The sequence below is a fragment of the Leishmania mexicana genome, chromosome 28, assembly GCF_000234665.1.
Source record: "Leishmania mexicana MHOM/GT/2001/U1103 complete genome, chromosome 28".
Lineage (NCBI taxonomy): Eukaryota > Euglenozoa > Kinetoplastea > Trypanosomatida > Trypanosomatidae > Leishmania > Leishmania mexicana.
In genome coordinates, this window is record NC_018332.1 from 799,658 (window position 1) to 825,393 (window position 25,736).

Below are 25,736 nucleotides of genomic sequence, written 5' to 3' on the forward strand. Positions count from 1 at the left end.
AAACAGGCCGATTACTGCGTATCATCTTAAGCGGACTTTGGGGGTGAATTAGACAGGAAGAAACACCCAAACGGCATCATCTGCTGCTTCAAACGGTTCTTGGAGGAGGCAATAGCAGGGGAGAGCAAAGGAGGCAGACGACTTGCACCCTGGTAGACTTTGCACTTCACCCAACGCTAAAGCTGCTGCTTGTCAGAGCACGACATAGGCTCTATTCTGGCTGCGCAGCAGCAGCCATGCGATGCTGCTCCACCATACAATTATCGAAGCTACTAATTGTGTCGTCACAGATTTCCGCAAGACGTTCCAGACCCATGGCCACGGCCTCTACAGCGTAGTCGGAAGCCTGGACATGCAAGAGCATCTTCGGCTCTAGAGGATGAGGAATCGCGTAGCCAGCGCTCGTCACGGCGGCATTCTGCATAAGAACGTGCCGCAGGGGGTTTCCTAGGGTGTGATCCTCGTGAGAGAACGTTACCACAGCAGTGGACTCGTTATCAGTGATACGCTGCAGGTCAATTTGAACCTTCTGCTCCTCCGAGGTGTCCACCTCATCGCCCTCGTTCATGCGTTGGATGTGCTCCTGGTGGAGAATGAAAGCATCGCGAGGGTGAAAAGAGGCCATGATACCTCTCTCTGATTCTGTACGTTAATGTGGGTGTTGAGAAACTTCAACGTCACTCACTCGTCGTTTCGAGAGCCTCAGAGGAGGAGGCTGGAAAGGGTGCCCTGTAAGGAAGCTGGGGGATGTAAGAGAGAGGAAAAGCGCCGAGCCCTCAAGCTTGCTATCCGAGCTGGAGGTTCGAGTCGTCGCCAAGTCAATTTCAGTAAAAGAGTGTGTTGTACAGAAGAGTGGAAAGTGTCGAAGATTCAGTGCAACGATATGCTGTCATCGGCGACGGTAGTGTGGATTGGCGAGGGCGGGCGCATGTACGCGTGTATGTGCTCAACAAACGACTGCCATGCCATCCATCCCTCCCTCCCCTCTGCCCCAGTAAGAACGTCACCGCCACTACAAAAAGAATAGCGAGAGAGGTGGCGAGTGACAATTCACGGCAATAAACGCCCCCCCCAACACGCAGAACTTGTCTCTCAAACTATGCAGAAGATTTGGTTCTCCCTTGCACGCGAGGTAGTAAGAGAAGCAAAATGTGTTGCCTCTTCCTTTTGTTTTTTTGAGGGGAGGGGAGGGGACTGTAATAGTAGCCGGTCATAGCGAAGGCAGCAGCGCGACACCCGAGAAGAGAGGGGTCCAATTGAGAGAAAAGGAGAGGGTTATTGCATCCATTAAACGCTGAATTCGGCAGTTATGTAAAGCCTACATGTTCCTTCCGTTAGTGAGTAGTTAGCAAATTAGGAGCTGCGCCACCCGCTTCTCTCTCCCTTTCTTTGGGTACCCAAACTGAGGCTGCGGCGAGTCGTTGTTCTCCGCTCATACTCTACGGTCCTTTAGGCGGTGTGTCACGCCGAAGCAGGTGCGGCCTCATTGATCAGGACAGCCGTCACGCCCGATGCTGCGCGAAATAGTCGGTCCTCCATCGCGGCCAGCAAATCTTCTTTTGGCTTGTCGTGTGGCCACTCTGAGATAAGCGGAAACACAAGACTCTTCGCCCCCTTAACCGTCTCGGTCGCACGCAACGCATCGAAGACGGCGAAGCACCCCTCTTCAGGATTGCCATCAGGGCTTATGTCGTGGTAGGAGAGGCAGGTGTCTCTGAATCGCGATAAGTATCCGTTAAAATCAAGGACAATCGTTTCGCAAAGAGGCACAACGTCTTTGCCGCGGTGAACGTAGACAGGCACATCCGCAGCTGCCGTCAACGCTGCCAGGCTACCGGGTGTGAGGAGGGACGACGGCACGCTTGGGGAGTAGTGAGTGAGAAGCTGGCCAGGGCTTACCATCGGCGTTTTCGTTGAGTCATACATGATGCGTGTGTCGCGGATTTCGACACGCGTCTGCGGGTAACTATCTGCAATGGCGCGGTGAATCATGCTCACTGTAATGCGCCCCCTGCGCAGCACCACCACCAAGTCTTTCGATTCAACCTTGGCTACAGTCGACTCTATGCCAATCGCGCTTTGTCCGCCGTCAATGATCAGTAGCTCCGGGTCTCGAGCAGCTAAGTCGTCGTAAACGTGCTGCGCGGTCGTAGGGCTTACATGCCCAAAGGTGTTCGCGCTTGGGGCAGCAACAGGAACATCAACCATCTCTAGCAGTTTCAGCGTTATTGGATTGTTGGGGATGCGAGCCCCCACGTACCCAGAGCCGCCTGTAACGCAACCCGGAAGGGACGGGCTTGCTTTGCAGACGATCGTCAACGGTCCTGGCCACAGAGCCGCCCCGATTGTGCACGCCAGCTCCACCGCCCCCTCATCCCACTTCAGATCCCACAACTTACGCACGCCGTCCAAGGAGTACACATGACAAATGAGTGGGTCGATAGCTGGTCGCCCCTTCACGGCGTAAATGCGCTTGCCAGCACTTTCAATCAGCGCATTGCCGCCTAAACCGTAGACAGTCTCGGTTGGGATGGCGACCAGCTTGCCTTCCAATAGGGCATCAGCAGCTCGCCGCAGGTCCTCCGGCGTGGTTCCAATAATCTGAGCCATGGGTTGTCTTTTGTCGATGAGAGAGAATCCCAGACAAGCCTTAAGCTTCGTGTGGCCTGTGCAAACTTGTGCCGGGATGGACGGCTAATGCGGCTGAAGCGCTTTCGGCTATGCGTTTTTCACCCACTAGCCCTCTCGCGGAACAACATAAAGGTAGAACGGAGAGAGCCGCACACGGGATGCAATGCGGCGAGGCACACGTGAGAGAAGAGGAAGAGGAGCTGGCGATGACGATGAGCGGATCCGGCTCGTCAGAACCAACTTGTGCAGGAGCCCGAACTCTCTCCAAGCAAAAGCGAGTCACCGCGACGCGGTGGAAACGAGTAGGTGAAACCATGAGACGAAAGAATGCTCGATGTCCAACTCGCACGTGCCTCTCCGCTCGACTAAAAGCGAAAGCTCTCAGAAAAAGAGGAACGGATTCGATAAACTGCGCTAAGAGTGCGTAGCTACCACCCTTTCGGAGATGGGGCGAGGCATCAGTGCTCCCCATGCGCGTATATTTCATCGGCAGTTCGCTTGCCTATTTTTTGTTCGGATGTTACATATTTAACAGGTTAAGCAGATCTGCTGCCTGTGAAGAAAAGGGGAAGAAAAGCTGCTCATCGACTCAAGAAAAACACAGCATACCGGGGCTGCCTTGAATTTCAGAGTAAACAGTGTCGCCGATTCGCGGTGGAGGAGTGCACGTATCCTTTTGCTTGTCACACTTCCCCTGCTACGTCCAAAGAAGGAACCAGGCGCGGTTCCAACACCCCTCATAGAGGAAGCCGCGAAAAACACTTCTGAGCGCGAATGCTTGCTGCGCAGGGTGCATGGCTTGACTACAACAACATTTGCTCGCCCCATACAGACCGCTTTGTTCCTCCGTTGAAGCAAGCACACCCCATCATGCTATCTACGAACCACACACTCCACTCAAGGTACATGGAGCCTGAGACACGAGAACCGGAGACTGATTTTTTTTTGTCGTCTCTATCCCCACACACATGACCTCAACGCATCTCCGCCCGCCCGGTCACAGGCCCCGTCGCGCGGCGCGAGGCAGCCGTGGGCACACGAGGCGCAGCAATGCCCGGACCCGGTCATCGATGCATGGCTTCTGCCTCGAGCCTTGCCCACCCCCGCCCCGCAGGTCGCCCCACAGCCGCGCGCATTATCCCGGCCATCGCCCAGGGCATCCCTCTCGGGGTGCCCCAGCCTTACCCCGCCAGTGGGCAGCGAGGGCCGGGTGGGGCGCGTTCGAGTCATGCCGACACTCTGCCCATCCAGTGGGTCGTGCAAGCGCGTGCGCGGTGGCAGGCCCCTCCGACGCCACGCCGTCCAGGACAGGACCGCGGACATCGGCAGCGATGCGTCGCTCTGACCTCCCTACGTCATGCGCGCCTGACCCTGTCGCCACCAGAGGTGGCTGTGCAGTGGGAGGAATAGGGGCTGCTTGGCTTCCCCACAGAGAGAGTGGATACTGGATCCTGATACCACGCTGAGGTGTCACCCATGTTATCAGGGAGACAGAGGGAAGGAAAGAAGCAAAGGAAAAAGGGTCATATGACAAACAGGGAGGAAGAAGAAACTCCTCAGGAGACCAACAGTAAAAAAAAAATCGAAGCACCGCGGTGTTCTAGAGGACAGAGAATGGGATGAAAAACCTTGATAGCGAAAGATCCACAGGTCATGTATTGGATGGTCCTGCAAGTACGAAAGGGTAGCGATTTGCGCAGAAGTGCTGCGTAAAACAAATCAAGTAAATTCACGCCGTCTTCTATCCACTTGAGTGTGCTCACCAGTCCAACGTGGATGGAAGATCGTCATCGACCTTGCGCGAGTTGGGCCTGCGAGGCACGAATTCGCGTGAATTGCCTCGATCGCTGCGGCGGCGGTCAAACCCACTGTTGTTCTCTCTCCTGGAGAAACCTCCTCGATCAACCCCCCTGAAGCGCTGCCTCTGCTGCGGCATCCGATGCTGGTAGTTCTCGGCGAGCCGCATCAACTCCTTTGGGACAGTGACACGACACCGAGTCAAGTAGTTGACAAGTTCTGTTGCGAGACCACCGTCCTCTTCGCCAAGGAATGTGTAAGCCGTGCCGGTGCGACCGGCGCGGCCGGTGCGACCGATGCGATGGCAGTAGCTGTCAATGGTTTTTGGAGCCTGAAAGTTCACCACGCACGTCACATCAGGAATGTCGAGACCTCGAGAAGCAACATCGGTCGCGACGAGAAGGCGAATGTGGTTACTCTTGAACATCCCCATGACCCTGTCCCGCTGCCGCTGCGACAGACCGCCGTGAATTGTCCCTACGTAGCGTGCATCAATTCCTAGTCGGTGGCTGAAAGCCCTGGCTGTGTTTTCCGTATCCGCCTGGCGCTCCACAAAGATGATGAGCTTGTCCTTGTCGTCGTCGATGGTCCCATCCTCGACCAACGACCCAAGCTTCTCAATGCGCTCTGTGAAGGTTCTGCAAAAGATAACCTCTTGCTTAATGTGCTCATTCACTTGCAGCCCCGCGCCGGCTGTACCGGCTCGAATCAAAACACGATCGTCGGATAGATATTTGCGCGCCATCTCTTGCACCGACTCCGGCCACGTCGCCGACCACATCATGGTCTGCGGATGTGAGGCCGAGTCGAGGTAGGCCATAATCTCATCCAAGTGAACCTGGAACCCCATGTCGAGAAGGCGATCTGCTTCGTCAAAGACCAGAAACGACAGATTACGGATGGACACGTCCCCGCCGTCGAGAAAGTCCTTGAGTCGTCCTGGGCAGGCAACGAGAGCGTCACAGCCGTTGCGAAGACGGCGGGCCTGTAGATCGCGCGAGGCACCACCGTAGGCCTCGCAGACGCGCACCTGCCCACATCCGAGGTTCTGAAACACCTTGGTGGTTTGCTGAACCAACTCCCTCGTGGGAGCTAGAACCAGAACAGACGGCGTCCCATCGGGGTTGGGCTTGAACCCCGCCAGGGCTGGAACCGCGAACGCCACCGTCTTCCCCGAGCCTGTCGGTGCAAGTCCGATAACATCGTGGCCGTCGGCCAGTAAGGGTATTGTAAACTTCTGAATGTCAGTCGTGGAAGGGTACTTGAGCGTCTTCAACCCCTCCGCCAGCCATCGCGGTGCATCGCGCAACTCTTCAAATGAGTTTAGCGGGGTGACGTCGACACGATCACCATTGCCGTCCGTGATAGAGACGTCGTGCTTTGTTGACACTGCAGAAGCATTTGTCTTCGGTGGGGCATGCGGGCCGCCGATATTCGAGCTCGTTGCGGGGGCCGATCCCTCGTAAGCAGCATTAATCATAGAGAAGCAGCGCACCCTGTTCATCAGGGGCAAAAGACTCGGGTGACTCCGAAAAGGCACCACCCCGCACTGTGCGGCACCCCACCTGCCAAACAACCCACTTGCAAAACGCCTCATCTGCACGACTGACTCTTAACAGAACCGGAAATCACCGTTACGGGGAGTGCGGCAGTACGAAACAGCGATTCGAGGCGAAAATGGAAGCATTCTAACATCGGAGGCACACAGTGTGGAGAGAAGATTTTGAGGAAAGAAAATAGCATGGGCGCTAAATCAAAAAGCACGTCGCATTGTTGTTAGAAAGCCCGCGGGACGCTACAACATTGCCGCAGGTAGAGCTACCTCACCCTAAAGACCGGCAGGGTCGGCTAGGAGAGCGCAACGCTAATCCTCCCTGACGTCGCTCAGGGCAAGATCGCTCTCTGGAGCGATGTGTGCCGATCTCATCAAGCTACATGTTGCGTTTTTGTGCTGTCTTTTGAGAAATGAATACAAAGCCATGGTACGCAGTCTATGAGCCAGTCAGTAAAAAGATATGCAGAGATCCACGAAGAAACAAAACACAACGCGATACAGGCGATTCAAAAAATCAGCTATGAAATGCTGGCTGCACTGTAGTTTACCGCAATCATCACCCAAACAGAGAAGACACGTTCTGGAAAGCAGAATACCTTGGCACGCACTCCAAATTTGGCGCTGTCCACCACCGTATCCAAAATCTCCCTCCCCACCGAAGCAGCGCGCACAACGTCCATAACGCTGCCGGCGTCGAGGTACGAAACGTTCAGCGGGATAGCCTTGAAGGTTTTTCCCACCCCTAGGGTGCCCTTCACAGATTCTTGAAAGAGGGCAAAACTCTGGGCGCCCCCCTCACTCTGCTGGCGTTCGTACAGTAGCAGCGCCTGCGACAGCACGTACGAAACCGTGTTGTCGTACGTCGTCACCACACCGAAGGAGTCGCGGTACGTCGAAATTGCCGCCCGCAGCTGAATCTCCAGTGAACGCTCGATCGACGACGCAGCGACAGTTTCAAACAAGAGTGGTGCAGGAGGGTACCTTGGCACCATTCTCAGTTTCAGCACGTTCAGTGGCTTCCAGAGTTCTTCATTGTAGCACTCAAATGATGTAGTAGCGACGTTGTTCGAGGCCTGGCAATTGGCAAAAAAAGACTTGTTGTTGAACATGCAGTCAACGGTAGCAAATCTATCTTGCTCACTCGGCGAAGACCGCTCACCTGACGTGGGGTTCCACACCGTGACCTTGGCAGAGCCACGTGCATCGGTAGACCTGGAGACAACGAAAACCCCGACTTCACCGTTGGGGCAAGACCCAAGAGCGCAGTAAGCATCGATGCCAAACCCCAGTAAGAGAGAGCAAAGAAGGGCAGCGTGGTTGCAGTGGTAACCTTGCCTCTGCGAGAGAAAAATGAAAGGCGATAGCCAGCTACTTTCTTCGACGCTCAACGCGCCTATGGAACCGGTGCCCTCGGTGGTGACGCGCAGCAGAGAGACAAAACGCGCGGCATCCTGCGGTGAGTCGAGGCCGAACTCTGCTTGTATTGGCGAAACGAAGTGGGTCAGCGGCACCATCCTTCCGGTGGACGTGGATGCGAATATTCGTACCTTGCGATCTTTGTGTGTGGGGCGTAAACCCTGATACTCCGACCACCACCGCCGAGAGTACACGAGGAACTCGCGGTCAGCGTTGGTGACGGCAATACGCTGCTGCTCGACACGCGACACAATATCTTCCTCCTTGTATCGAATGCGCTTTTTCGACACCAACTCGAGCTGTAGATCTACAATACCTGCTGGCACCCCGGCGTTTCTGCCACAGAGTTCCACCGTGAGGCCTAGGTAACCGCTTTTTAAGACCTTTCTCCATTCTATGATGTTCTCGCCCAGTAGCTCAGCAACGTTAAGCTGTGAATCTTCCCGCAAGACGGCAATGTGAAAAGGGGTTGAGACTTCAATAAGATCCGCCTCGCCAAACCCAAACCCAGTGGCGTCCACTTCAAAGAGAAACTCTTCAGCAAACTTTGGTTCGGCAGAGCACGCCTTCACTGCAGAGCGGAATCGCTGGTTACCAAAATGAGCAGCAAAGACGACAGAACGCTTGTTCATAGTCGAGGGGGCTAGGTCAAGGTTGTCTACAAAAGCACGTCCGCCATTCACTCGAACAAGAAGGTAGTGCCGGCCGTCACTCGGTACGGTAATGGAAGGTACCGCGCCTACAGTAGGACGAGACTGAATTTGGCTAACAAGCTCCCGTAATATTCCCTTTTCTTTCACAATTCGCATGATGGCGCTTGGGTTTTCCCTGGAGATGGGCTCATCGCCGTGCTCTGAGACATACGTATCAACAATGTCGCGTATGGAGTCGTAAACACCAGTCTCCTGTAGGAATGAGTGAATTGCGGACTTCATCGATTTCAAATGCTCAGGTGACACCTGGCTAGACCCGTGTAGTGAGTCCATTGTCGGGCTGTCCTCTGGCCTCGCTCTATACGATCCAGGTCATTGGCAAAAACAGCATGGCTCGAGACACATATAATAGAAGCGATGAAAGTATAGGTAGATGTCAAAGCGAGCGGGGTTTTCTTACAATGATCAGCGAAAAGGAACGACTTTACAACGCATGCGAAACACTGTCCCCAAGTCTTTACTCTTACGCTGATTGAGACAAAGCGCAGCTCATGAGCCAAACCGGCACCGGTAGTGGTTTTTGTTTCTTTTTCATCTTCAATCATCATCATACTGCGCACGTGCGATAAACAAACCATAGTTCATAAGCATTAGAAGCAACGAGTGTACCAACAGTGCCGCCCCTGGCCATGCAACTCCTTTGTTTCCGTAGGGATCAACCGTCTTCCATATGGAAAGACAGATGGACGTGAAGAGAAGAAGTGCTCCCAGAAAGAACATGCTTTTAGCCTTTTTGATACTGTTGTCGTCGTCGTCCATGTCACCGTCTGTCCCCAAGATATACACGGGCTTCACAAGCGACAAAACGAAGGTACCAAGCAGCGCAACCAGTGTGGGCAGCCACATGAGAAAGTTGTAGGGGAGTTTGGCCTTGCTTGCCATCACAGCTCCATCCATAAAGACAAGCAAGGCGCACCCGAATACGGCCCCAGACGCGACGATGACTGTAGAGCGGCGGCGGGTCATTTTAATTGCGTCGTATGTAAAGCTGAGAGCAAAGTGAAAAAGGAAGGAGGTAGGTAAAGCGTTTATTTCAAGTACTTCGAGAGCATTTGGGCCATCCGAGAGGCATGAAAAACTCAAAACCGCAACCTCCTTTAAGAGCGGCGTAGGTATCTGTCACCCTGGGGGCAGCTCTTTTCGTGTTTGCTGCAAACAGCTGCTTCGCAATGCGTTTTCGCCCTCACCGTAAATATTGTGGGATTGAAGTGGTATTTAAGGTGCAAACGCTGTCAAGTTGGAAAAGAGAGAAACTAGCTGACTAGCACGTTCAACCGGGCTACTTTCTTGTTCGCGTTTATTACCTGGCGGAGTTTGATGGGATCGTCAGACATCAAACCGTTTAGGGGCCACTGAATTCCTTGCAAAATGTCAACTCCGTCGTTGAGGTTCCACCCAATCACAGCGACCCCTCGGCTCTGGAGGTACCTCCACAGTAATGGTGAAGAGAAAAGAAATGCAGCCACGGCTGCGACGATTCTTCCATATTTCCTTTCGGCATCCTTCTTCATGGTGCTTGTAAAAACCGGAATCGAGAAAACATCATAGTTTACGGGGAAGTACGGCAGTAGCCCCGTGTAAAAAAGGAGGTACGTCCGGAAAAAATCGTGAGGTCCTCCAAAAATCCGGTACCGTTTCCGAATTTCAGGATCTCTCTCCGCAAAGTACTCGTTGATGAACTGTCGGTTCTTCGGCCGGCTGCTTCCCACGATGGTGATACCTTCGCGTCCGTGCGCGGCAAGCAGGTTTAAGACTACAGCGACAAAATCTTTGCTTTCATCCTTGATGTCAATGTGCAGCGGCATAGAAGGGAACATCTTGAACACTTCACTTAAGAGGCAAATTCTGGTGGTATCATCAACGGGGACGCTGTCAGGCCCCTCGTACTGCTTGATGCCGCGAGTGGCAAACTCCAACTCAATAGTTCTCTTACATTGAGGAAGTGTTTTGGAAGGGTTCTTGCCGACCACCAAATCTGAAATCGCCACCCCCGCGTACTCTGGGCCGCATGTGCGCTCAAGTGTGCGGTCATGGCACACGACGATTTGCCCATCCTTCGATTCCACGACATCCAGCTCGATCATGTCACAAAGCCCAACCTCGGCAGCCTGCATAAATGCGTACATTGTGTTTTCCGGACCCAAGAGGGAACCACCGCGGTGAGCAATCTTGGTTATAGGGTAGGGAAAGTTTCTTTTCAAGAGTAATTTCCGCCTCTTGCTACGTATTGCCATCTGGAGGAGGCAAATAGAGGCAGCGATATAGGCTCCAGCTGACAGGACAACGGTTGAAAGCAAGCGCATCGGAGCCTCCCAGAGTGTCAGCTACTTCCCAGAGACACACCAGCAAGCAGACATGTGAAACAACGAAAGGGATGAGCAGTGAGTAGGAAGTCACTATGCAGTGCGCCACTGAGATGAAAGGTCCGGAAACAACAGAACAAAAAGACACTGCCAACAATCAAGGCTTGACGGAGAATCCCAAAAGCAGCCACTGTCCGTTCGCAAGGGCAGCTTCCACGCCGCCTTGCCGCACTTGACGCTCCTTACATCAGCGACCACAGGACGATTACTTGCACCTTGTTTTTTTGGAATTACCAAAAACTAAACGTTTCTCATAGATCACGATTGAAGCCTTGATAGGTGTGAGCAAAACACACCTCCATCCCCATCCAAATTGTGTGCCAGGAGATACCGGTGGCGCACTGACGCGCTGCACCAACCCAAGGCCCGCACATGAAAAGTGAGCGAGAAAAAGGCAGGAAACAGAAAAGGTGCAGCAGTCTAACAGGTCTTCAGCCTCCTCCTCCAACCTAATTCAACGGGGGTAAACCACCGAGAAAGACGAAGAGCTCATCACTTCACGCCCTGACACACAGAAAACCCTTCACAAACTGGAAAGTCACTCCAAGTCGACTTTGCCAGTCGCTCAGCGTTCCCAAGCAGGGAACGCAGAAAAAAAAGCATTGGAAACCCCCATGCAAACATTAAAGAGCAAGCAACTCATCGCTGATATCATAACCCCCCCCCGAAGCTCTCCCACGACCCCCCGCGCCAACCTTGAGTTAAGCCTCCGCGAAAAGGGGCCGCCTGGTACAAGAAAAAAAAATCCATAAAAACACCCCTTTTCCAACACCCCACCTCGCGTGCGGTTCTGACAACATCAAATGATCACCTCCAATCATTACTCTTGAGTTCAGCCAGCAACGTAAAAGAACTCCCCAACATTGTTTGTCACAGAATTCCCCATCCGTGAATAAAATTTCCCATCACGAGACACCGCCCCACCCCGCATCCCGAGGCAAACAAACCACATAGCTTGGACACAGCAAATGGCACACCAATCCGTATTATCCCAAAGCCCGAAAAACAACTATTAGAGAAGAAAACTGCATCGACTCGTCATGGCCCTTTCACGCCTCCAACACCACCTTCCATTCCACACCCTCCGCGGCGCTCACCTTTGGTCCCCTTTGCTTTCCCTAACCCGTCCCAAAAAAAAACCCTTTGACAAACCAACCCCAGAAAAGGCGCACACACCTGAGCCACCACACTTTTTTCAAAACGCCCAGAGACGCCACCACAAACCAACCTCTACAACACAACACTCACAACACAAATTCGCTTTCCAGCGCAGAGAAACCCCACGCCACCACGAAAAAACGCTTTCCGTACAAAAAACCTAAACGCTTCCCCACCCGCCCGGTCACAGGCCCCGTCGCGCGGCGCGAGGCAGCCGTGGGCACACGAGGCGCAGCAATGCCCAGACCCGGTCATCGGTGCATGGCTTCTGCCTCGAGCCTTGCCCACCCCCGCCCCGCAGGTCGCCCCACAGCCGCGCGCATTATCCCGGCCATCGCCCAGGGCATCCCTCTCGGGGTGCCCCAGCCTTACCCCGCCAGTGGGCAGCGAGGGCCGGGTGGGGCGCGTTCGAGTCATGCCGACACTCTGCCCATCCAGTGGGTCGTGCAAGCGCGTGCGCGGTGGCAGGCCGCCCCGACGCCACGCCGTCCAGGACAGGACCGCGGACATCGGCAGCGATGCGTCGCTCTGACCTCCCTACGTCATGCGCGCCTGACCCTGCCATGGCCACGGGCGATAACGCCCTGGCAAACGTGGCTTTTTTGGGTCGCAGGCACGCGATGATGGGGCATAATATGGCCGTTACTTGTTTTCACTGGGATGGGGTTTTTCAAGGGTTGTGGTGTTGTGTTTCTTGTGGTGGGGGGGGCTTTCGGGGGTGTAAAGAGCACGGAAAGGGTCCTTAAAGGGGTATTTGGCGGCCGACGCCATCGCCTTTAAGAAGTTAGTGGGGTTGCTAAAAATAAGGTTTGTGGCGGAGATAAAAATATTTTTTGTTGGCGCGGCGTTGTGTTGGTGATGCCTGGGGTGCTTTTTGATTTCTTGAGTAAAGTTCGTGGTGTTTGTGTTCGAAAGCGCCACACATTTGGGAGAAAAAAATGGGGGGAATTTAAAGGACAAGGTTTTCTGCTGACCCGGGTTTTTTTCCTGACCTTGCTCTCGCCGGGGGCTTTGTGAAACGTGAAGCTTTTGTGTCGTGGAAAGGGGTGTTTCTTCGTGCAGGGCTTTTTAGCACTTGTTGTTAAGGAGCCTTTTCCGGGAGGCTGTTTTGCTGAACAGGTTTTGGACTTGGAAAGGGGGGGCGGAGAAAGGCAGAAGTGGCGGAGAAAAAGTGAAAGGAGAAAAAGCTCTTTTTAGACGTTTGAAAGGGAAAAGTACGGGCTTTCCTTTGGCGGGCTCGGGCTCTTTTCGCGGTGGCGAAACCCCCTTTGCTGGGCCAACGGGGCGCTGGTAAACCGCAGGCCTTTCGCGTTGTTAGAAAGAGACTTTGGCAAGATGCAATAATTTTGTTTAGGGTTGGGGCTGGGGGGACCTTGTGTGGGGGTGTTTTTTTTTTTCGGTGGGTTGGGGCGGCCGTTGGTGGGCTTGTGGCGCTGGGCCGTCGGTTGCCCCGGCGGGGCGGGTAGCGGCGTTTTTTTTGGGGGGCCGGAAAAGGCAAAAAAGACCCCTTCCGCTTTGGTGTTGGTTTCCATTCGTTGGGGCTGCGTTCTTGTGCCCGCCCGGCATTTTTTTTATCGTTGTGGTTTTGGGCGCTTGGAAAGAGCCCCTGGCGGCCAGTTTGGCCCCCGGGGCGAGGGCGCGCGCTTCCAACGAGGGGCACGGGAAACCCGGCGAGGGTTGAGGTGCTGAAGGGGGGGGGTAAGAGCGCATGATCGAAAAAGCAAGCGGTAGCAAAGTTTTCTTCATGGCTTCGCAGGAGGTACCGAGCGACAGCGTGCACACGATGTGTGGCGAGAGTTTTGGATGTTTTGGATTTGTGTGGAGTGCGGGGGGTGGCGATGACGAGGTGCCAAGGGAGATTTTCGGTCCTTTGCTGGGATGAGTGGTGGGAGTGGTGTTTCGCAGAAAATCACTGGTAGAGTATCAGAAGGCAGGGGAAGAGAGAGCATGCGGCGTACCATGAGCTCAAAGGACCAAGTTTGCCAAGTGCTGTATAGAAAGAACCGGCTGGTTCTTTCAGACTGGGAGGAGCGATGTGGAAGCTGTTGAGGAGTTTGAGCACTGCGATATACGTGCACGTGCGTTGAGGCTTCGGGCAGTATCTCAGTAAATGGGTAAGAGCCACTAGAATGCTTTATCATGCACGCGGTTGGGTTTCAGAGTACCCCGAGGATGCGCGCCCCTCGAAGTTCACGAGGCGGGCCAATCCAAGACACTCGGGGAAGCGCTAACTGCCACTAGCTACGATTTTGGTTGGATAGGCGTTTGTTCCGCTGATTTCGTCTGCAAAAATATCACATGGCTCAGTCATTGGAAGACGGAAGTGCGTGATAATTAGTACCAGTATCTTTGAACTTTACAGTTTATTCTTCCCGACATGTTTCTTTGAGTCTGAGTAAACTAATATATATATATATATATATAAAGAGGACCACTTCGTACTGCAATACGGAGAGGTAAGCCCCTGGTCTAGAGCGATTGGCGTGACCATGGGTCTCTTTGCGTGCTAAAAAATCATGAACCTTTTATTTTCCACCGCTATGTGCTTTGCTCTTTCTATTTCATGCAATTCCATGCACGCTTTTGTTTTCGATTCACTCTCTGCTTCCTGGTCATCATGCTTTGGCGCCCTTGATTCCGAGGCAGCCCCGCGCACTCCGAACATCTATTTACACATTATTTTGTTGAAAAGTATATTCCAACAAGTCTCAGTTTTGGTATATGAGCATGGCTGATCAAGAGAGTAGGATTCGGAACTCATTTCCTCCTCTTTGGAAAGAGGTTGCCGGGGTCTGCAATACTGCATTTCAAAAGTTCAAAAAGCGTCCGTCCCAAAACCTATGCAAGGACTACAACAAACTCATTAGCCAGATATGTGAAGCACATGGGCTGGTCTACAACTTGACTGCGTACCAGTGCTCAAACTATCCTGCCCTTGTTCGAGGCAGCAACTCTACACCTGTTGTTGGTGAAACAGTGGAAAGCACCCAAGTACTTGTTGTTTACTACCTTCTGCGTGAGTTGCTGAAAAAGCAAGTCAACAACGTAAAGTCGACGATACAGAAAGATTCCATCTTGTCATACTTGGACGCATATGAAAAGTACACAGCAGGAGGGAATGTCGTGAAGTCGATTTTCACGTACCTTCACTGGACCTGGCAAAAGAGAGGCCTGCCAGCTGAGCACATTATTCAGCCTACGGAAATTGTTGTCGGTCACTTGTGGATGGATGTTATTCTGACTTCCGAGTTAAAGGAGTCATTCAGAGCGAAGGTGAACGAAATTGTCTGCCGTGTCCGATCAGGCGGCCCGACCAGCGTAGGCGAAATGGAGAGCGTCAAGCGCTTTTCGCTCAATCTTGGATGCTCTACTGACGTCCGACTGACCCTGTATTCCTCAGTGGTCGAAGAAACGTATCTGAAAAGTCTTGCGTCCTTCTATTGCGCAAAAAGATCGGGGTTCAAAGCGCTTGGTGTTGTTGAGTACATCAATCAGTGCGTCAAGGCCGTGAGAAAAGAGGACGTATTAGCACGCTGCTTCCTGATTCGATCTTCGTACGACCAAGTGAGCGAATCTGTTTTGCGAATTCTCATTCACGAGGAGAAAAACTATCTTTTGCCTTTCTGCAAAAAGTGCATTGATCCATCTGATGGTAACGATCCGTTGTCGTGCAAGAAATCATTGTCGGCTCTCTATGATTTACTCGGCGGTGGCGCAGAGGAGTCGTGGATGGAGGATTTGCTGACAGAAACGGTTTCCGAGTACGCTGATCGGGAGCTCAAGAAGACAAGTGATTCATCTGAGGCATCGTCCATTTTGCGAATTTTGAAGAAGGCTCAGCAAACATTTGAGATGACGATTTCCGGTATTTTTGGTCACCAACCACGTCTCATTCGGGCTGTTTACGACGGAATTCAGGCCAATTTAGCAGCACTCGAAAGGCCAGGTACTACTGAGGACAATGCAGCGAAAATTGCGAAGCGTCTCGCCAAATACGCAGCTGACGAAATCAAGACCATGCCCATTGATGAACTGCGTCGAACGAATAACTGGATCGCCGTTATTTACCGTCTGTGCTCAAGAAAGGATGTATTTCACCTGTCTTACACTCGCTTTTTGCAAGAGCGTCTCTTGACAAATATTTTTGGCACTGGAAAGCAAAGCGAAATCGCGGTGCGTGAGGAGAGTATGCTGTCGAGTCTTCTCATCAAGGACAAGAACTTTGGTTTCATTTTCAATTGCATGCGCATGCTTAACGACGCCCGCCGAAACGACTCGGAAAGAGCAGAACGAGTGCAGCAGCTGCTGGTGAAGCCATACATATTAACGGCGTTCGCGTGGGGAGAGTCGCGTCGCTCTCCGGATATGGACCGCACTTCTGTTCCCCTTGAATTGCAGTCTGTCATTTCTCACGACATCTACGCTTACTCTGCACTGCAAAATGGGCGCAAGCTGCTTTTTTCACTGGAGCACTCTGGTGCTCGTGTGAGAATGAGCGTTTCAAACAAGGCCGCATCGTTTTTGCTCCTGGTTTCACTCCTGCAGATGCGTTACCTGCTCGTAATGAACAAAATGAAAGAGTGGTCCGCTGACGAGCTGTGCTCTCAAACCCGCACAAGTCTCGTGGAATGCAAGCGAGCGTTGATGCCTTTTGTACAAACTGGGTTGCTGCAGGAAACAGCACAACATGTGTTCGATCTGGATCCAAACATTTTTGCTCTACAGAGTGGTGAGGAGAAAATGTACGACCTCCGCTACATAGAGCTGGGGTCTCAGCAGAGTAATCCAGAGAAGAACAGCATTTTTCTGCGCGGAGAAAAATCTCATGTTTTATCGATTGAAGGCGCTGTGATGCGGCTACTGAAAGAACTAGGCCCACTCTCACTGGATGTCATAATTGGTAAAGTTTCTGCTTCATTGGGTAAGCTATCGGTGCAGCGAAGGGACATTAAGAAGGTACTTGAGAAACTTGTTGAGCGTGAATACGTGGAGCGTAGCGAGGACAATTGTTTTTCATTTATCCCTTAAGCGTATCGTCAACACCATGGCTTTTACTTTCCTGTCGTTTGCACTTTTTATTCTTGTTTTCGACAATTGCTGTGCCCCCTTTTTGGTTTTAGCGTGGTGATCAGAAAAACAACGAAAAATGAAAAGCTCGTGGATCGCGGACTGTTTCTTGGTCAACCATGAACGATTTACCTGCACCTAGCACCAAGTCTCATCACAGGATAGAACATCCTCACCCAAGCAAACCGTGATTTGTAGAAACTCTTTCGTGGGTACTTCATCGTGATGGGTGACACCTCAGCGTGGTATCAGGATCCAGTACCCACTCTCTCTCTGGGGAAGCCAAGCAGCCCCTATTCCTGCCACTGCACAGCCACCTCTGGTGGCGACAGGGTCAGGCGCGCATGACGTAGGGAGGTCAGAGCGACGCATCGCTGCCGATGTCCGCGGTCCTGTCCTGGACGGCGTGGCGTCGGAGGGGCCTGCCACCGCGCACGCGCTTGCACGACCCACTGGATGGGCAGAGTGTCGGCATGACTCGAACGCGCCCCACCCGGCCCTCACTGCCCACTGGCGGGGTAAGGCTGGGCCACCCCGGGAGGGATGCCCTGGGCGATGGCCGGGATAATGCGCGCGGCTGTGGGGCGACCTGCGGGGCGGGGGTGGGCAAGGCTCGAGGCAGAAGCCATGCACCGATGACCGGGTCTGGGCATTGCTGCGCCTCGTGTGCCCACGGCTGCCTCGCGCCGCGCGACGGGGCCTGTGACCGGGCGGGCGGAGATGCGTTGAGGTCATGTTGTGTATCTGCATGGACCCGTTGAAAAAAAATCTTTACTTTTCTCTCCTTCTGTGGCTCTTTTGTCGTGTGCCACTCACGCCTCCACATTCACGTGAAAGCGAAGGTAGGGTTGCCCCTGTGCCGTAAATCGCCTTTTTTCAACCGCTCATTAAAGGCATGAGCTGCTGTCGGGAGCTCGAGCACTCACTGAACGATCTTTTGATCGATTCAGTTTCCGTGCCTTTTGACTTCCCCAATTTGTGGAAAGAGGTAGCGAGCAGGTGTGGTAGCATTTTGCAGTGGGAAACGACTTTTAGAGGCGATGGCGCTGCACAAGACATGTGCAACACCGTGATGGATGCTTACGTCCTCGTTTACCATCTTATCTCACATCCGTGCAGCAATACGCCTTTGGTGAAGGTAAACGGGAAGGAAATTTGGGAGGGCCAACAGATCATGGCTGTGTACTCCCTTCAAGGTGCGATTTTTGAGAAGCACTTGCTTAACAACGTGATGCCTGGTTTCTCTCAGGGTAGCAACGGCTCCACCATTCAGACGTATGTCCGCTCATGGCGTTCTTTTCTGGTAGCTGTCGTCAACATCAAAACCGTCTTTTCGTCGCTCGCCGACAAATGGTCTCTGCTAGGTTTAGAGGACAATCCATTGGACAGAACGGAAGACATTGCTTTGAGGAAGTGGTCAAGCGTAGTGCTGACACCGAGGATGGTTTCCCAGCTCCGCAAAGAGCTGCGTGCGCTTCTTGCAGACGAGCGTGCCGGCCACGGTGCTCCGGACCTATCTTTTGCCGTGGAAATCAAAGACGAACTGTCGATGCTTCCCGATTCAAACTACTATCGAAGTGTAGTAGAGGTGGACTACATTCGCGACATGTGCGATTACTGTTGGTCCAAAGTCCGCGGTGTCGTTGACTCTGATCTCTTCACCTATGCAAAGCTGTGTCTGGAGCTAATTGAGGAGGAGGTGAAGCGCGCAGAAACGTTCCTCACTTCCAAGGACCACGCTGTGGATCGGCTGGTGGAAACATTGGTGGACGATCGCATATCTGCCTTCGAATGCGGCAGGCTTTCTCAGTGGCTTGGTTCGATTGGTCAACGCGAGACAGACGAGAAACTGCAGACGGTGTTCCACCTTCTGTGGTGGAGCAAGTGTAAGGGCGCACCTCTCATGGAAGGAATGTTCAAGGAGAGCGTAGGGCAGCACACATCTACTGCGCTGACTGGAGCAGTACGCGCTGCAGGCGAAGGCACTGACGTGTACGCCGCCGTTATCGAGTGCTTTGCTTCTATTATTCGAAAGTACCGCGATGTCGTCATGACGATTTTCGACTACAACGGCTGCATGCTGGAGGCGATGGACGATGGGCTGCGGTGCGGCTTTACGAGTCTGCGTTCCTTTAACTACAAAAAACTTGCTGACCGCCTGGCAGTCTTCTCCAATGCAATTCTGGGGAACACAGGCTCCACGAAGCTTCGTCTCGAGGATGTGGTGAGCGTGTATTACTTTTTGCCGGACGCTGAAAACGCCGCAAAGGATGTCTTCCTTGTCTCTTACCAGAAGCATCTCGCCAAGCGACTGCTCCTGCACCACTATGACGAGGCGAGAGAGCAGCGTTCGATGGAGCAGCTGGTGCAGATTAAACAGAGCCCTATCCTCTTCTGCTGCCGAAGTATGCTGAAGGCGACCACCACGCAGAGCATCTACGTCGGCGCTTCGAGCGTGAATGGGGTGAAGGTGAATCCCGCTTTGCTCTCGAGAGGAACTTGGCCGAGCCTTCCGCACACTCTGGCGAGTTCCGGTGTATCTGATTCCCTACTGCGTCAGATCGAAGAAGCACAGCGCATCTGCAGCACGCGGCGGCATGGGCAAAGGATCGAGTTTTCGGCGCCCTACTCCTCCGCCGTGATACGGATGCTCCGGCCAGCAGGGTCGACTGCGACGGGGGACTCGGTTCAGTTGAAGGTGTCGTTCTTGCAAATGTGCATCATTGATCACTTCAACGTGAAATCGCAGTGTACAGTGCAAGAGCTATGCGAATCCCTCCAAGTATCGGAGGTGGAGTGCGCCTTTGCCTTGAACCCGTTGGTAAGTGCCACAGTTCTCAAGCTTTCGGGAGCAATGGAACCGAGCTCCATCGTATCGCTTGGCCCATGTGATAGCTCGATTGATGACGTGATCAACGTGATGCCGTTGGAGTTTCACAGCTTCGCTCACCGCGCCGTTGTCAAATCTCACGAGCAGCGCACGTTTCAGAGCGCGGCAAAGGCAAATCCTCAAAAGATGGAGAGCCAAGTTGTGCATACGCTGAAGCAAAGCGGCTCGAAGACGGCCGAGGAGCTGATGACATTTCTCACCTCTGCGATGCAGCCTCTCATTGTTTCGCGCGGCGAGCTGAAGCGCGTACTGGAAAAGCTCATTGAGCGCGGTCTTCTTGTCCGAGATGACTCTGAGCGCAAGTTCGTATACTCGCCGTAGGAGCGGGGGCTACCGGGTCCATGAATCTCAGTGCCACGCACGTAGCCTTGGCAGCAGCTGAGATGCTCGTGGAGAGTGCAGGGTGCTGCGGCAAACCACTTTTCCCTTTTGTGTGAAAAGGATTGGTGAGGTTTCGACGAACTCCTGCGCTCTGTTGGGTTGGCACCTTTTTTCCCACTTCGTCTATTGCCGCCATGGCGGGAGCGGAGGACTGCGACTCTGCGTTCTCCCCCAATTCGTTTGCTCCTTGCCTGAAACTACTGTTGCCATCGTTCCCATTGTTGCGCAGTGCTACTGTGATTGAATGGCATCTATTGGATTCTTCTACTCGTTACTGTGAACAGTTTTCCAGTGATTACCAAAGAAAAGGAGATGCTGGTGCCGACAAACGGCGCCACAAGAGGCAGAAAGCAAACAGAGGCCGGGCGGTCCTGCGACGTTGTGTTGAGCGCTTCCTCACCCACTGAGGCAATCGTGGCAGTGAGATGGTTTGCCGATGCTTTCCTCTGCCCTCGCGACAGCGAATCAAGAGTGCTATGTGGGTGCTAGGTGACCCGACGCTGTCCTCCTGAGGCAAGCTCCCTTCACGCGCACGCTCTTTTCAGCTACTGCCACCCCCCTCTTTCACTTATGCATGCAACACTTCCCGCATCCTCGCCGGATTCCTTTGAATCTTGCTCTCTGATCTCCAGATACAGCACAAACCACCTAATCGTTCTCTGGGTTGTGGAGACAACACCAACGTCTGCGTATACCTAACGTCGTCACATCCTTGTGTGTGTGCGTGTTTTGTTTGCTTGCTTGTTTGTCATGGCAACGTGTTGTGAGCGCTCCACTTATTGTTCCCAAACGGAAATCAACACTGGAGGATCCAGTGGAATAATGAGCGGGAGTGGTCTCCCTTAGTGGCATACGCACCACCTCCTCTGCACGCGGCATCGCAGACTCGCTTACCCGTGGCCATCGTTCCACAGGTGCGTGTGTCCCCTCTTTCCCACGCGACCATATGGCTGTGCGCGACACCTTCTTCTGTGCCAGCATTTACTTGCTAGAACGCAACGCCTCTTCCTTCTTCGTTTTCCCCTTTTCGTCTTCCACTTTCTGCGCTCAGACGTTTCTCACCACTTGGCTGGGGGCTCATCGTTTTTTTTAGCGCGATGTGTTGGATCCACACACTGTACCATGGTGCGTCGTCGTTCCTTTCCGTGGGTGCACAAGGCAGGTAGCATTACGCAGCCCACAATCTCGCTGTGGTCTAGCGAAACATCACAGAAGAATCACTAAAGCCGTTGCTCTTCTCAAAAAGTCACCGCATTGTATTCGTTCTTTGACCCCTTCTCTCGTCTCTGATGATGGCGGCCACCTCACCGCAGTGTCAGGGTGCAATACCCATTCTGTGAGGAAGCCGATAACCGGGGGCCTGGCCTCGGGTACGGTTGTGGTCTTTTGGTGCTGACGGACGATTTTGGCCTGGCGCCGTGTGGAAGAGACACGCGTCCACGGCCACGTTTGGACCAGCTCACTACGAATTGTGTCGGCGATTCGACAAATCTACCCCTTCACCTACTCCTTTTCTGCTTGTGCTGCGTTGCGGTGATGTTGAGGGTGACCATGAACCTAGCCTGCGCTGCATGCAGTGGCGTTGGAATGGGCAGAACGACGCCAAGCGGTGTTGGTGGGCCGGGCTCCTCGACATAGCTGACGTGTGGCAGAGGCAGGAGAACTGCGGTTGTGTATGCGCCTGTTTGCTGACCTGTTCGTTCAACCATGAACACGTTGGAGGAAGCACATGGATATGCCGCCACACAACATGAGCTGAGCGCATCGCAGCCCGGCCGGTCACAGGCCCCGTCGCGCGGCGCGAGGCAGCCGTGGGCACACGAGGCGCAGCAATGCCCAGACCCGGTCATCGGTGCATGGCTTCTGCCTCGAGCCTTGCCCACCCCCGCCCCGCAGGTCGCCCCACAGCCGCGCGCATTATCCCGGCCATCGCCCAGGGCATCCCTCTCGGGGTGCCCCAGCCTTACCCCGCCAGTGGGCAGTGAGGGCCGGGTGGGGCGCGTTCGAGTCATGCCGACACTCTGCTCATCCAGTGGGTCGTGCTAGCGCGTGCGCGGTGGCAGGCCGCCCCGACGCCACGCCGTCCAGGACAGGACCGCGGACATCGGCAGCGATGCGTCGCTCTGACCTCCCTACGTCATGCGCGCCTGACCCTGTCGCCACCAGAGGTGGCTGTGCAGTGGCAGGAATAGGGGCTGCTTGGCTTCCCCACAGAGAGAGTGGGTACTGGATCCTGATGCCACGCTGAGGTGTCACCCATGTTATCAGGGACAATGGACTTTAGGTAAGGAACGTAATCAAGTGCAGTGGAACAAAGCTGATGTGTAGGGTCTGGCTGTGCGGGGTAAAGAGCGGCACGCAGTCTTCACTACTTGCTCAGCTGTGTCGAAGGGGAAGAAATAGCACAGCTCGTTTTGCTATTACGTCTCTGATGTGGGGCGAGGCCCTGGACTCACCTTAGTGTCGAATGCTCAGTTACTGGAGCACATCATAGCGCTAGGCTGCAATCAGCACTATCGAGACAAAAAACGGTACAGAGAGGAAGAATGCGGTGCACTTTCAACTCGCTAGCGACGAGCCAAGGGAAAGTCGGATGGGACGCGAAGGACTGTCACCGTGCTCGCTCGTTTCCGGTTGTCAGATGTCGAGTCCTTCGAGGGGGCTGTTCACGGGCGATTACTCATTCGCAGTGTAGCAGCTGCCGCTTGCAGGAGGTCTGGCAGGCGTTCTCAATGACCCGACTTCTACGCTGAAAAAAAAACGTCGGATTTGTTCTGGTTGGTGTCTATCCAAACCTCATCAGATACCTCCGCCCTTCTCTTTTATGTATTGCTCTCTTTCTGGTGAACCCTTTCTCTGCCTCTTCCCACTCATGCATACACGTCAGCGTACCGACCTTGTTGGAGCTCGTAATACCCCTCCCTTCTTGAGCAGGCATTCCCTCTCCCTCGCCGACATCCTGCTTCTTCCACAATCTGCCTACCGTGACACCTGTTGTGGTCTCTCAGGCTCAATACTACTCCCGAAACCGTGTCACAGCACTCGTTGAGAGGTCAGGCAAGCAGAGGCAAACGGAAGTGCCTTTTCTTCAACCTCTTCGAAAGAAAAATGACGCAAGTGCCTGGCGCGACGGTGAAGCTATCCGAGATGCCTAAGGAGATGGAGAACTTTGCCATTTTCTGTGCCCAGGAGGGGCTCGCGAAACTGCGAAATGCGCAAGAGCTAGCCAGCTTTATTCGAAAGGAGTTCGAAAAAAAGTATGGCCCGACGTGGAACTGCTTTGTTGGTCGGAACTTTGGTAGCTTTGTCACGCACGAAGAGGGTAACTACGTGTACTTCTACGTTGGCCAAACCGGTGTTCTGCTTTTCAAGTCGTCTTAGTGATTTTCGACGAAGGACGTAGTGCACACACACACACCACACACGTGGAGTGTGTTGCCAATGCCAGCGATGCCCGCGAAGTGAAGCTGCTTCGTGTGACATGTCGGTGACCGCGAGCCACGTGCGACCTTTTTGCAGCTCGTTCATGGCCGCACGTGGTACTGCTTTGGCAAATTTTCTATCCCTTGCATAAAGAGGCATGAATGATGTAAACCAGTGTGTCCTGGTGTCTGTGTCTTTCTGCGTGGATTACACGTGCGCCACGCGCGGGCAGTCAATCCCCACGCGAAAAAGAACAAAGGAGGCGAGTGCATTGGAGACAGTGCTCATGTGCGGCACCGGAAAACCTGTCTTGTCACGCCTGTGGTGTCTCCTGTGTTGTGTGTGCTTAGGGGCACAGCGACCAGCTAACTTCAAAAGAAGAGGCCTACTTTGAACCCGGCGAGATGCTTTTTTTTTGGCGCAAGGCACTCCGCGTGTGGCATCAGGGGTTGCTCAGAAAGGGAATGTGATGGACGGGGAGTGTGCCGTCATGCTTTTTTCCCTTTCTTGTGCTGTGACTCATACTCGTCTATTTCTTCTCGCTTCCACCTACTCACTTCTTCACCTCTTCTCCCCTGTCGACGAAAAGGTAAAAAAATGCAGAAAGCAGAGGCTGACAGAGGCAGCTGGAATAGGTGTATCCATGTCCCGCGGATCCGCTTGTAAGCAGAGCATGCGTGGCGAGTGGCTCACACCACTTGGCAGCTTCGCCACGCACGAGTACTACCGCTCTGTTCAAGAGGAGGTTATCGCGTGGTGGCGGCAGCACCAGCGCCAAGACCTCCCATGGCGGCAAACGCTCCCTCGTGGCAGCGGTGACTTAAGCGGAGCGGTCGACGGGGAAAAGCACTGTACAAGTGCTACCACGGCACGTTATGATTCATACCAGGTGTGGGTGTCCGAAGTAATGTCGCAGCAGACACGCATGGAAACCGTCATACCGTACTACGCTGCGTGGATGAAGAAGTTTCCGTCGATTGAGGCGCTCGCAGCGTCAACGGAGGACGAGGTGAAATCTGTGTGGGCAGGTATGGGGTACTATCGTCGAGCTATTTACCTACGCAAAGGTGCGAAGTACCTCCTCGAGCGGTCCAGGGAGAGGGAGGCAACCGGGTCGTCTTGTATGCCGTCTTCCCAGGAGGAACTCTTGAAAGTCCCTGGGATAGGTCCATACACATCGGCTGCCATCGCCTCAATGTGCTTCGGTGAACCTGTGTGCTCTGTGGACGGTAATGTGATACGCGTCCTGAGTCGTCTCCGCGGTGAGCGAGATTTTGATCCTAAAGTTCCGGCGAATGTCAAAAAGGCAGCGGCGTGGGGACAGCAGCTCATAGGCAACTCACCCACCACCTCCGCAGTGGTTTGCCAAGACCCGAGCGCTTTGAATCAAGGACTGATGGAGCTGGGTGCGTCGGTGTGTCGCCCGAGTGGAGCGCCGCTCTGCGCCTCATGTCCCTTACAGCGGTTTTGCTGCGCCAGCTCGCTGCTACGGGGAGGCGATATTGAGGCGATCGAGGGTGTCATCCCGGTTCGTGCAGCGAAAATGGCGAAGCGCAGCGCACGCGAGCTTTGTGTTGTGCACGAGGTGTCGGGGAGTCGAACTGGTGACGCCAGGCGTTTTGTAGTCGTTCGGCGTCCAGCTAACGGGCTGCTGGGCGGCATGCTCGAGTTCCCTACCGTGAACGCATCCGCAGCAGATGACGAGGAGGCCGTCGTGCCTTTGCTGAAGCACCCACTGAGCGTGCTGACGTGGAAAGCGAGGGCGAGACCGACACTTGTCAGGCTGTGTGGAAGCGTTCGCCACATATTCAGCCACATTGTCATGGATGTAGAGATTGTTCACGTCCAATGGCCCCCTGATGCCGATGGAGCCGCCCTGATCAAGAGGGTCGCAGAGGTGATGGATGACCACTGCGCGGGCGACTGCTGCGACGAACTCCCTGCAGCTGCACGCATCTTTCTAATGTCGGAGGCGGACCTGAGGGAGAACGCACCGAGTCGCCTAATGCTGAAAGTGCTCCAGAAGGTATTTTCTGTAGAGGTCAAGGAAGTGCGCGCCAGTAGAACTGGGAAGCGAGCTATCCAGGAGAGTTCTGACGCCTTGTCCCCGCACAAGAAGGTGGCGAGGGGAGAGCAGACGCACTCTTAAACACGTCCTCGAAGACCATCCGATCGGTTCAACGCATACACCCGGATTTGAAACAAGCATCGACACGCGGCTTCTTTTTCTCACAGTACCCTTTTACCTTCTCCCCGTATCCAATTCGGATTATCGCCCGCGGGGAACATCGCTAGCGTTAAGGTCCGCGTGACAGCTGCGTGCAAGGATGAGGGCACTGAAG

The 25,736-nt window shown here is 53.9% G+C and overlaps 10 protein-coding genes across 10 annotated transcripts; 4 read left to right on the top strand and 6 right to left on the bottom strand.

Moving 5' to 3' along the window:
* Nucleotides 1–211: 211 nt before the first annotated feature.
* On the bottom strand, nucleotides 212–625 carry LMXM_28_2060 (DNA-directed RNA polymerase-like protein; the record flags this gene model as incomplete). Its single annotated transcript, XM_003876999.1, has 1 exon — nucleotides 212–625. The coding sequence occupies one exon, from the start codon at nucleotides 623–625 to the stop codon at nucleotides 212–214; it is 414 nt and encodes a 137-aa protein (XP_003877048.1).
* Nucleotides 626–1,461: 836 nt separating this feature from the next.
* On the bottom strand, nucleotides 1,462–2,610 carry LMXM_28_2070 (conserved hypothetical protein; the record flags this gene model as incomplete). Its single annotated transcript, XM_003877000.1, has 1 exon — nucleotides 1,462–2,610. The coding sequence occupies one exon, from the start codon at nucleotides 2,608–2,610 to the stop codon at nucleotides 1,462–1,464; it is 1,149 nt and encodes a 382-aa protein (XP_003877049.1).
* A 1,780-nt stretch (nucleotides 2,611–4,390) lies between these two features.
* On the bottom strand, nucleotides 4,391–6,025 carry LMXM_28_2080 (putative mitochondrial DEAD box protein; the record flags this gene model as incomplete). The annotated part of the gene is made up of 1 exon (XM_003877001.1): nucleotides 4,391–6,025. The coding sequence occupies one exon, from the start codon at nucleotides 6,023–6,025 to the stop codon at nucleotides 4,391–4,393; it is 1,635 nt and encodes a 544-aa protein (XP_003877050.1).
* Nucleotides 6,026–6,501: 476 nt separating this feature from the next.
* Nucleotides 6,502–8,385, bottom strand: LMXM_28_2090 (conserved hypothetical protein; the record flags this gene model as incomplete). Its single annotated transcript, XM_003877002.1, has 1 exon — nucleotides 6,502–8,385. One exon carries the CDS (start codon nucleotides 8,383–8,385, stop codon nucleotides 6,502–6,504), a length of 1,884 nt encoding a protein of 627 aa, XP_003877051.1.
* Nucleotides 8,386–8,649: 264 nt separating this feature from the next.
* LMXM_28_2095 (conserved hypothetical protein) lies at nucleotides 8,650–9,078 on the bottom strand (the record flags this gene model as incomplete). Its single annotated transcript, XM_003877003.1, has 1 exon — nucleotides 8,650–9,078. The coding sequence occupies one exon, from the start codon at nucleotides 9,076–9,078 to the stop codon at nucleotides 8,650–8,652; it is 429 nt and encodes a 142-aa protein (XP_003877052.1).
* Nucleotides 9,079–9,365: 287 nt separating this feature from the next.
* Nucleotides 9,366–10,415, bottom strand: LMXM_28_2100 (glycerophosphoryl diester phosphodiesterase,putative; the record flags this gene model as incomplete). The annotated part of the gene is made up of 1 exon (XM_003877004.1): nucleotides 9,366–10,415. The coding sequence occupies one exon, from the start codon at nucleotides 10,413–10,415 to the stop codon at nucleotides 9,366–9,368; it is 1,050 nt and encodes a 349-aa protein (XP_003877053.1).
* A 3,945-nt stretch (nucleotides 10,416–14,360) lies between these two features.
* LMXM_28_2110 (conserved hypothetical protein) lies at nucleotides 14,361–16,661 on the top strand (the record flags this gene model as incomplete). The annotated part of the gene is made up of 1 exon (XM_003877005.1): nucleotides 14,361–16,661. The coding sequence occupies one exon, from the start codon at nucleotides 14,361–14,363 to the stop codon at nucleotides 16,659–16,661; it is 2,301 nt and encodes a 766-aa protein (XP_003877054.1).
* Nucleotides 16,662–17,757: 1,096 nt separating this feature from the next.
* LMXM_28_2120 (putative cullin 2) lies at nucleotides 17,758–19,911 on the top strand (the record flags this gene model as incomplete). The annotated part of the gene is made up of 1 exon (XM_003877006.1): nucleotides 17,758–19,911. The coding sequence occupies one exon, from the start codon at nucleotides 17,758–17,760 to the stop codon at nucleotides 19,909–19,911; it is 2,154 nt and encodes a 717-aa protein (XP_003877055.1).
* Nucleotides 19,912–23,079: 3,168 nt separating this feature from the next.
* On the top strand, nucleotides 23,080–23,352 carry LMXM_28_2130 (Dynein light chain LC6, flagellar outer arm,putative; the record flags this gene model as incomplete). The annotated part of the gene is made up of 1 exon (XM_003877007.1): nucleotides 23,080–23,352. The coding sequence occupies one exon, from the start codon at nucleotides 23,080–23,082 to the stop codon at nucleotides 23,350–23,352; it is 273 nt and encodes a 90-aa protein (XP_003877056.1).
* A 685-nt stretch (nucleotides 23,353–24,037) lies between these two features.
* On the top strand, nucleotides 24,038–25,543 carry LMXM_28_2140 (putative A/G-specific adenine glycosylase; the record flags this gene model as incomplete). The annotated part of the gene is made up of 1 exon (XM_003877008.1): nucleotides 24,038–25,543. The coding sequence occupies one exon, from the start codon at nucleotides 24,038–24,040 to the stop codon at nucleotides 25,541–25,543; it is 1,506 nt and encodes a 501-aa protein (XP_003877057.1).
* Nucleotides 25,544–25,736: the final 193 nt, after the last annotated feature.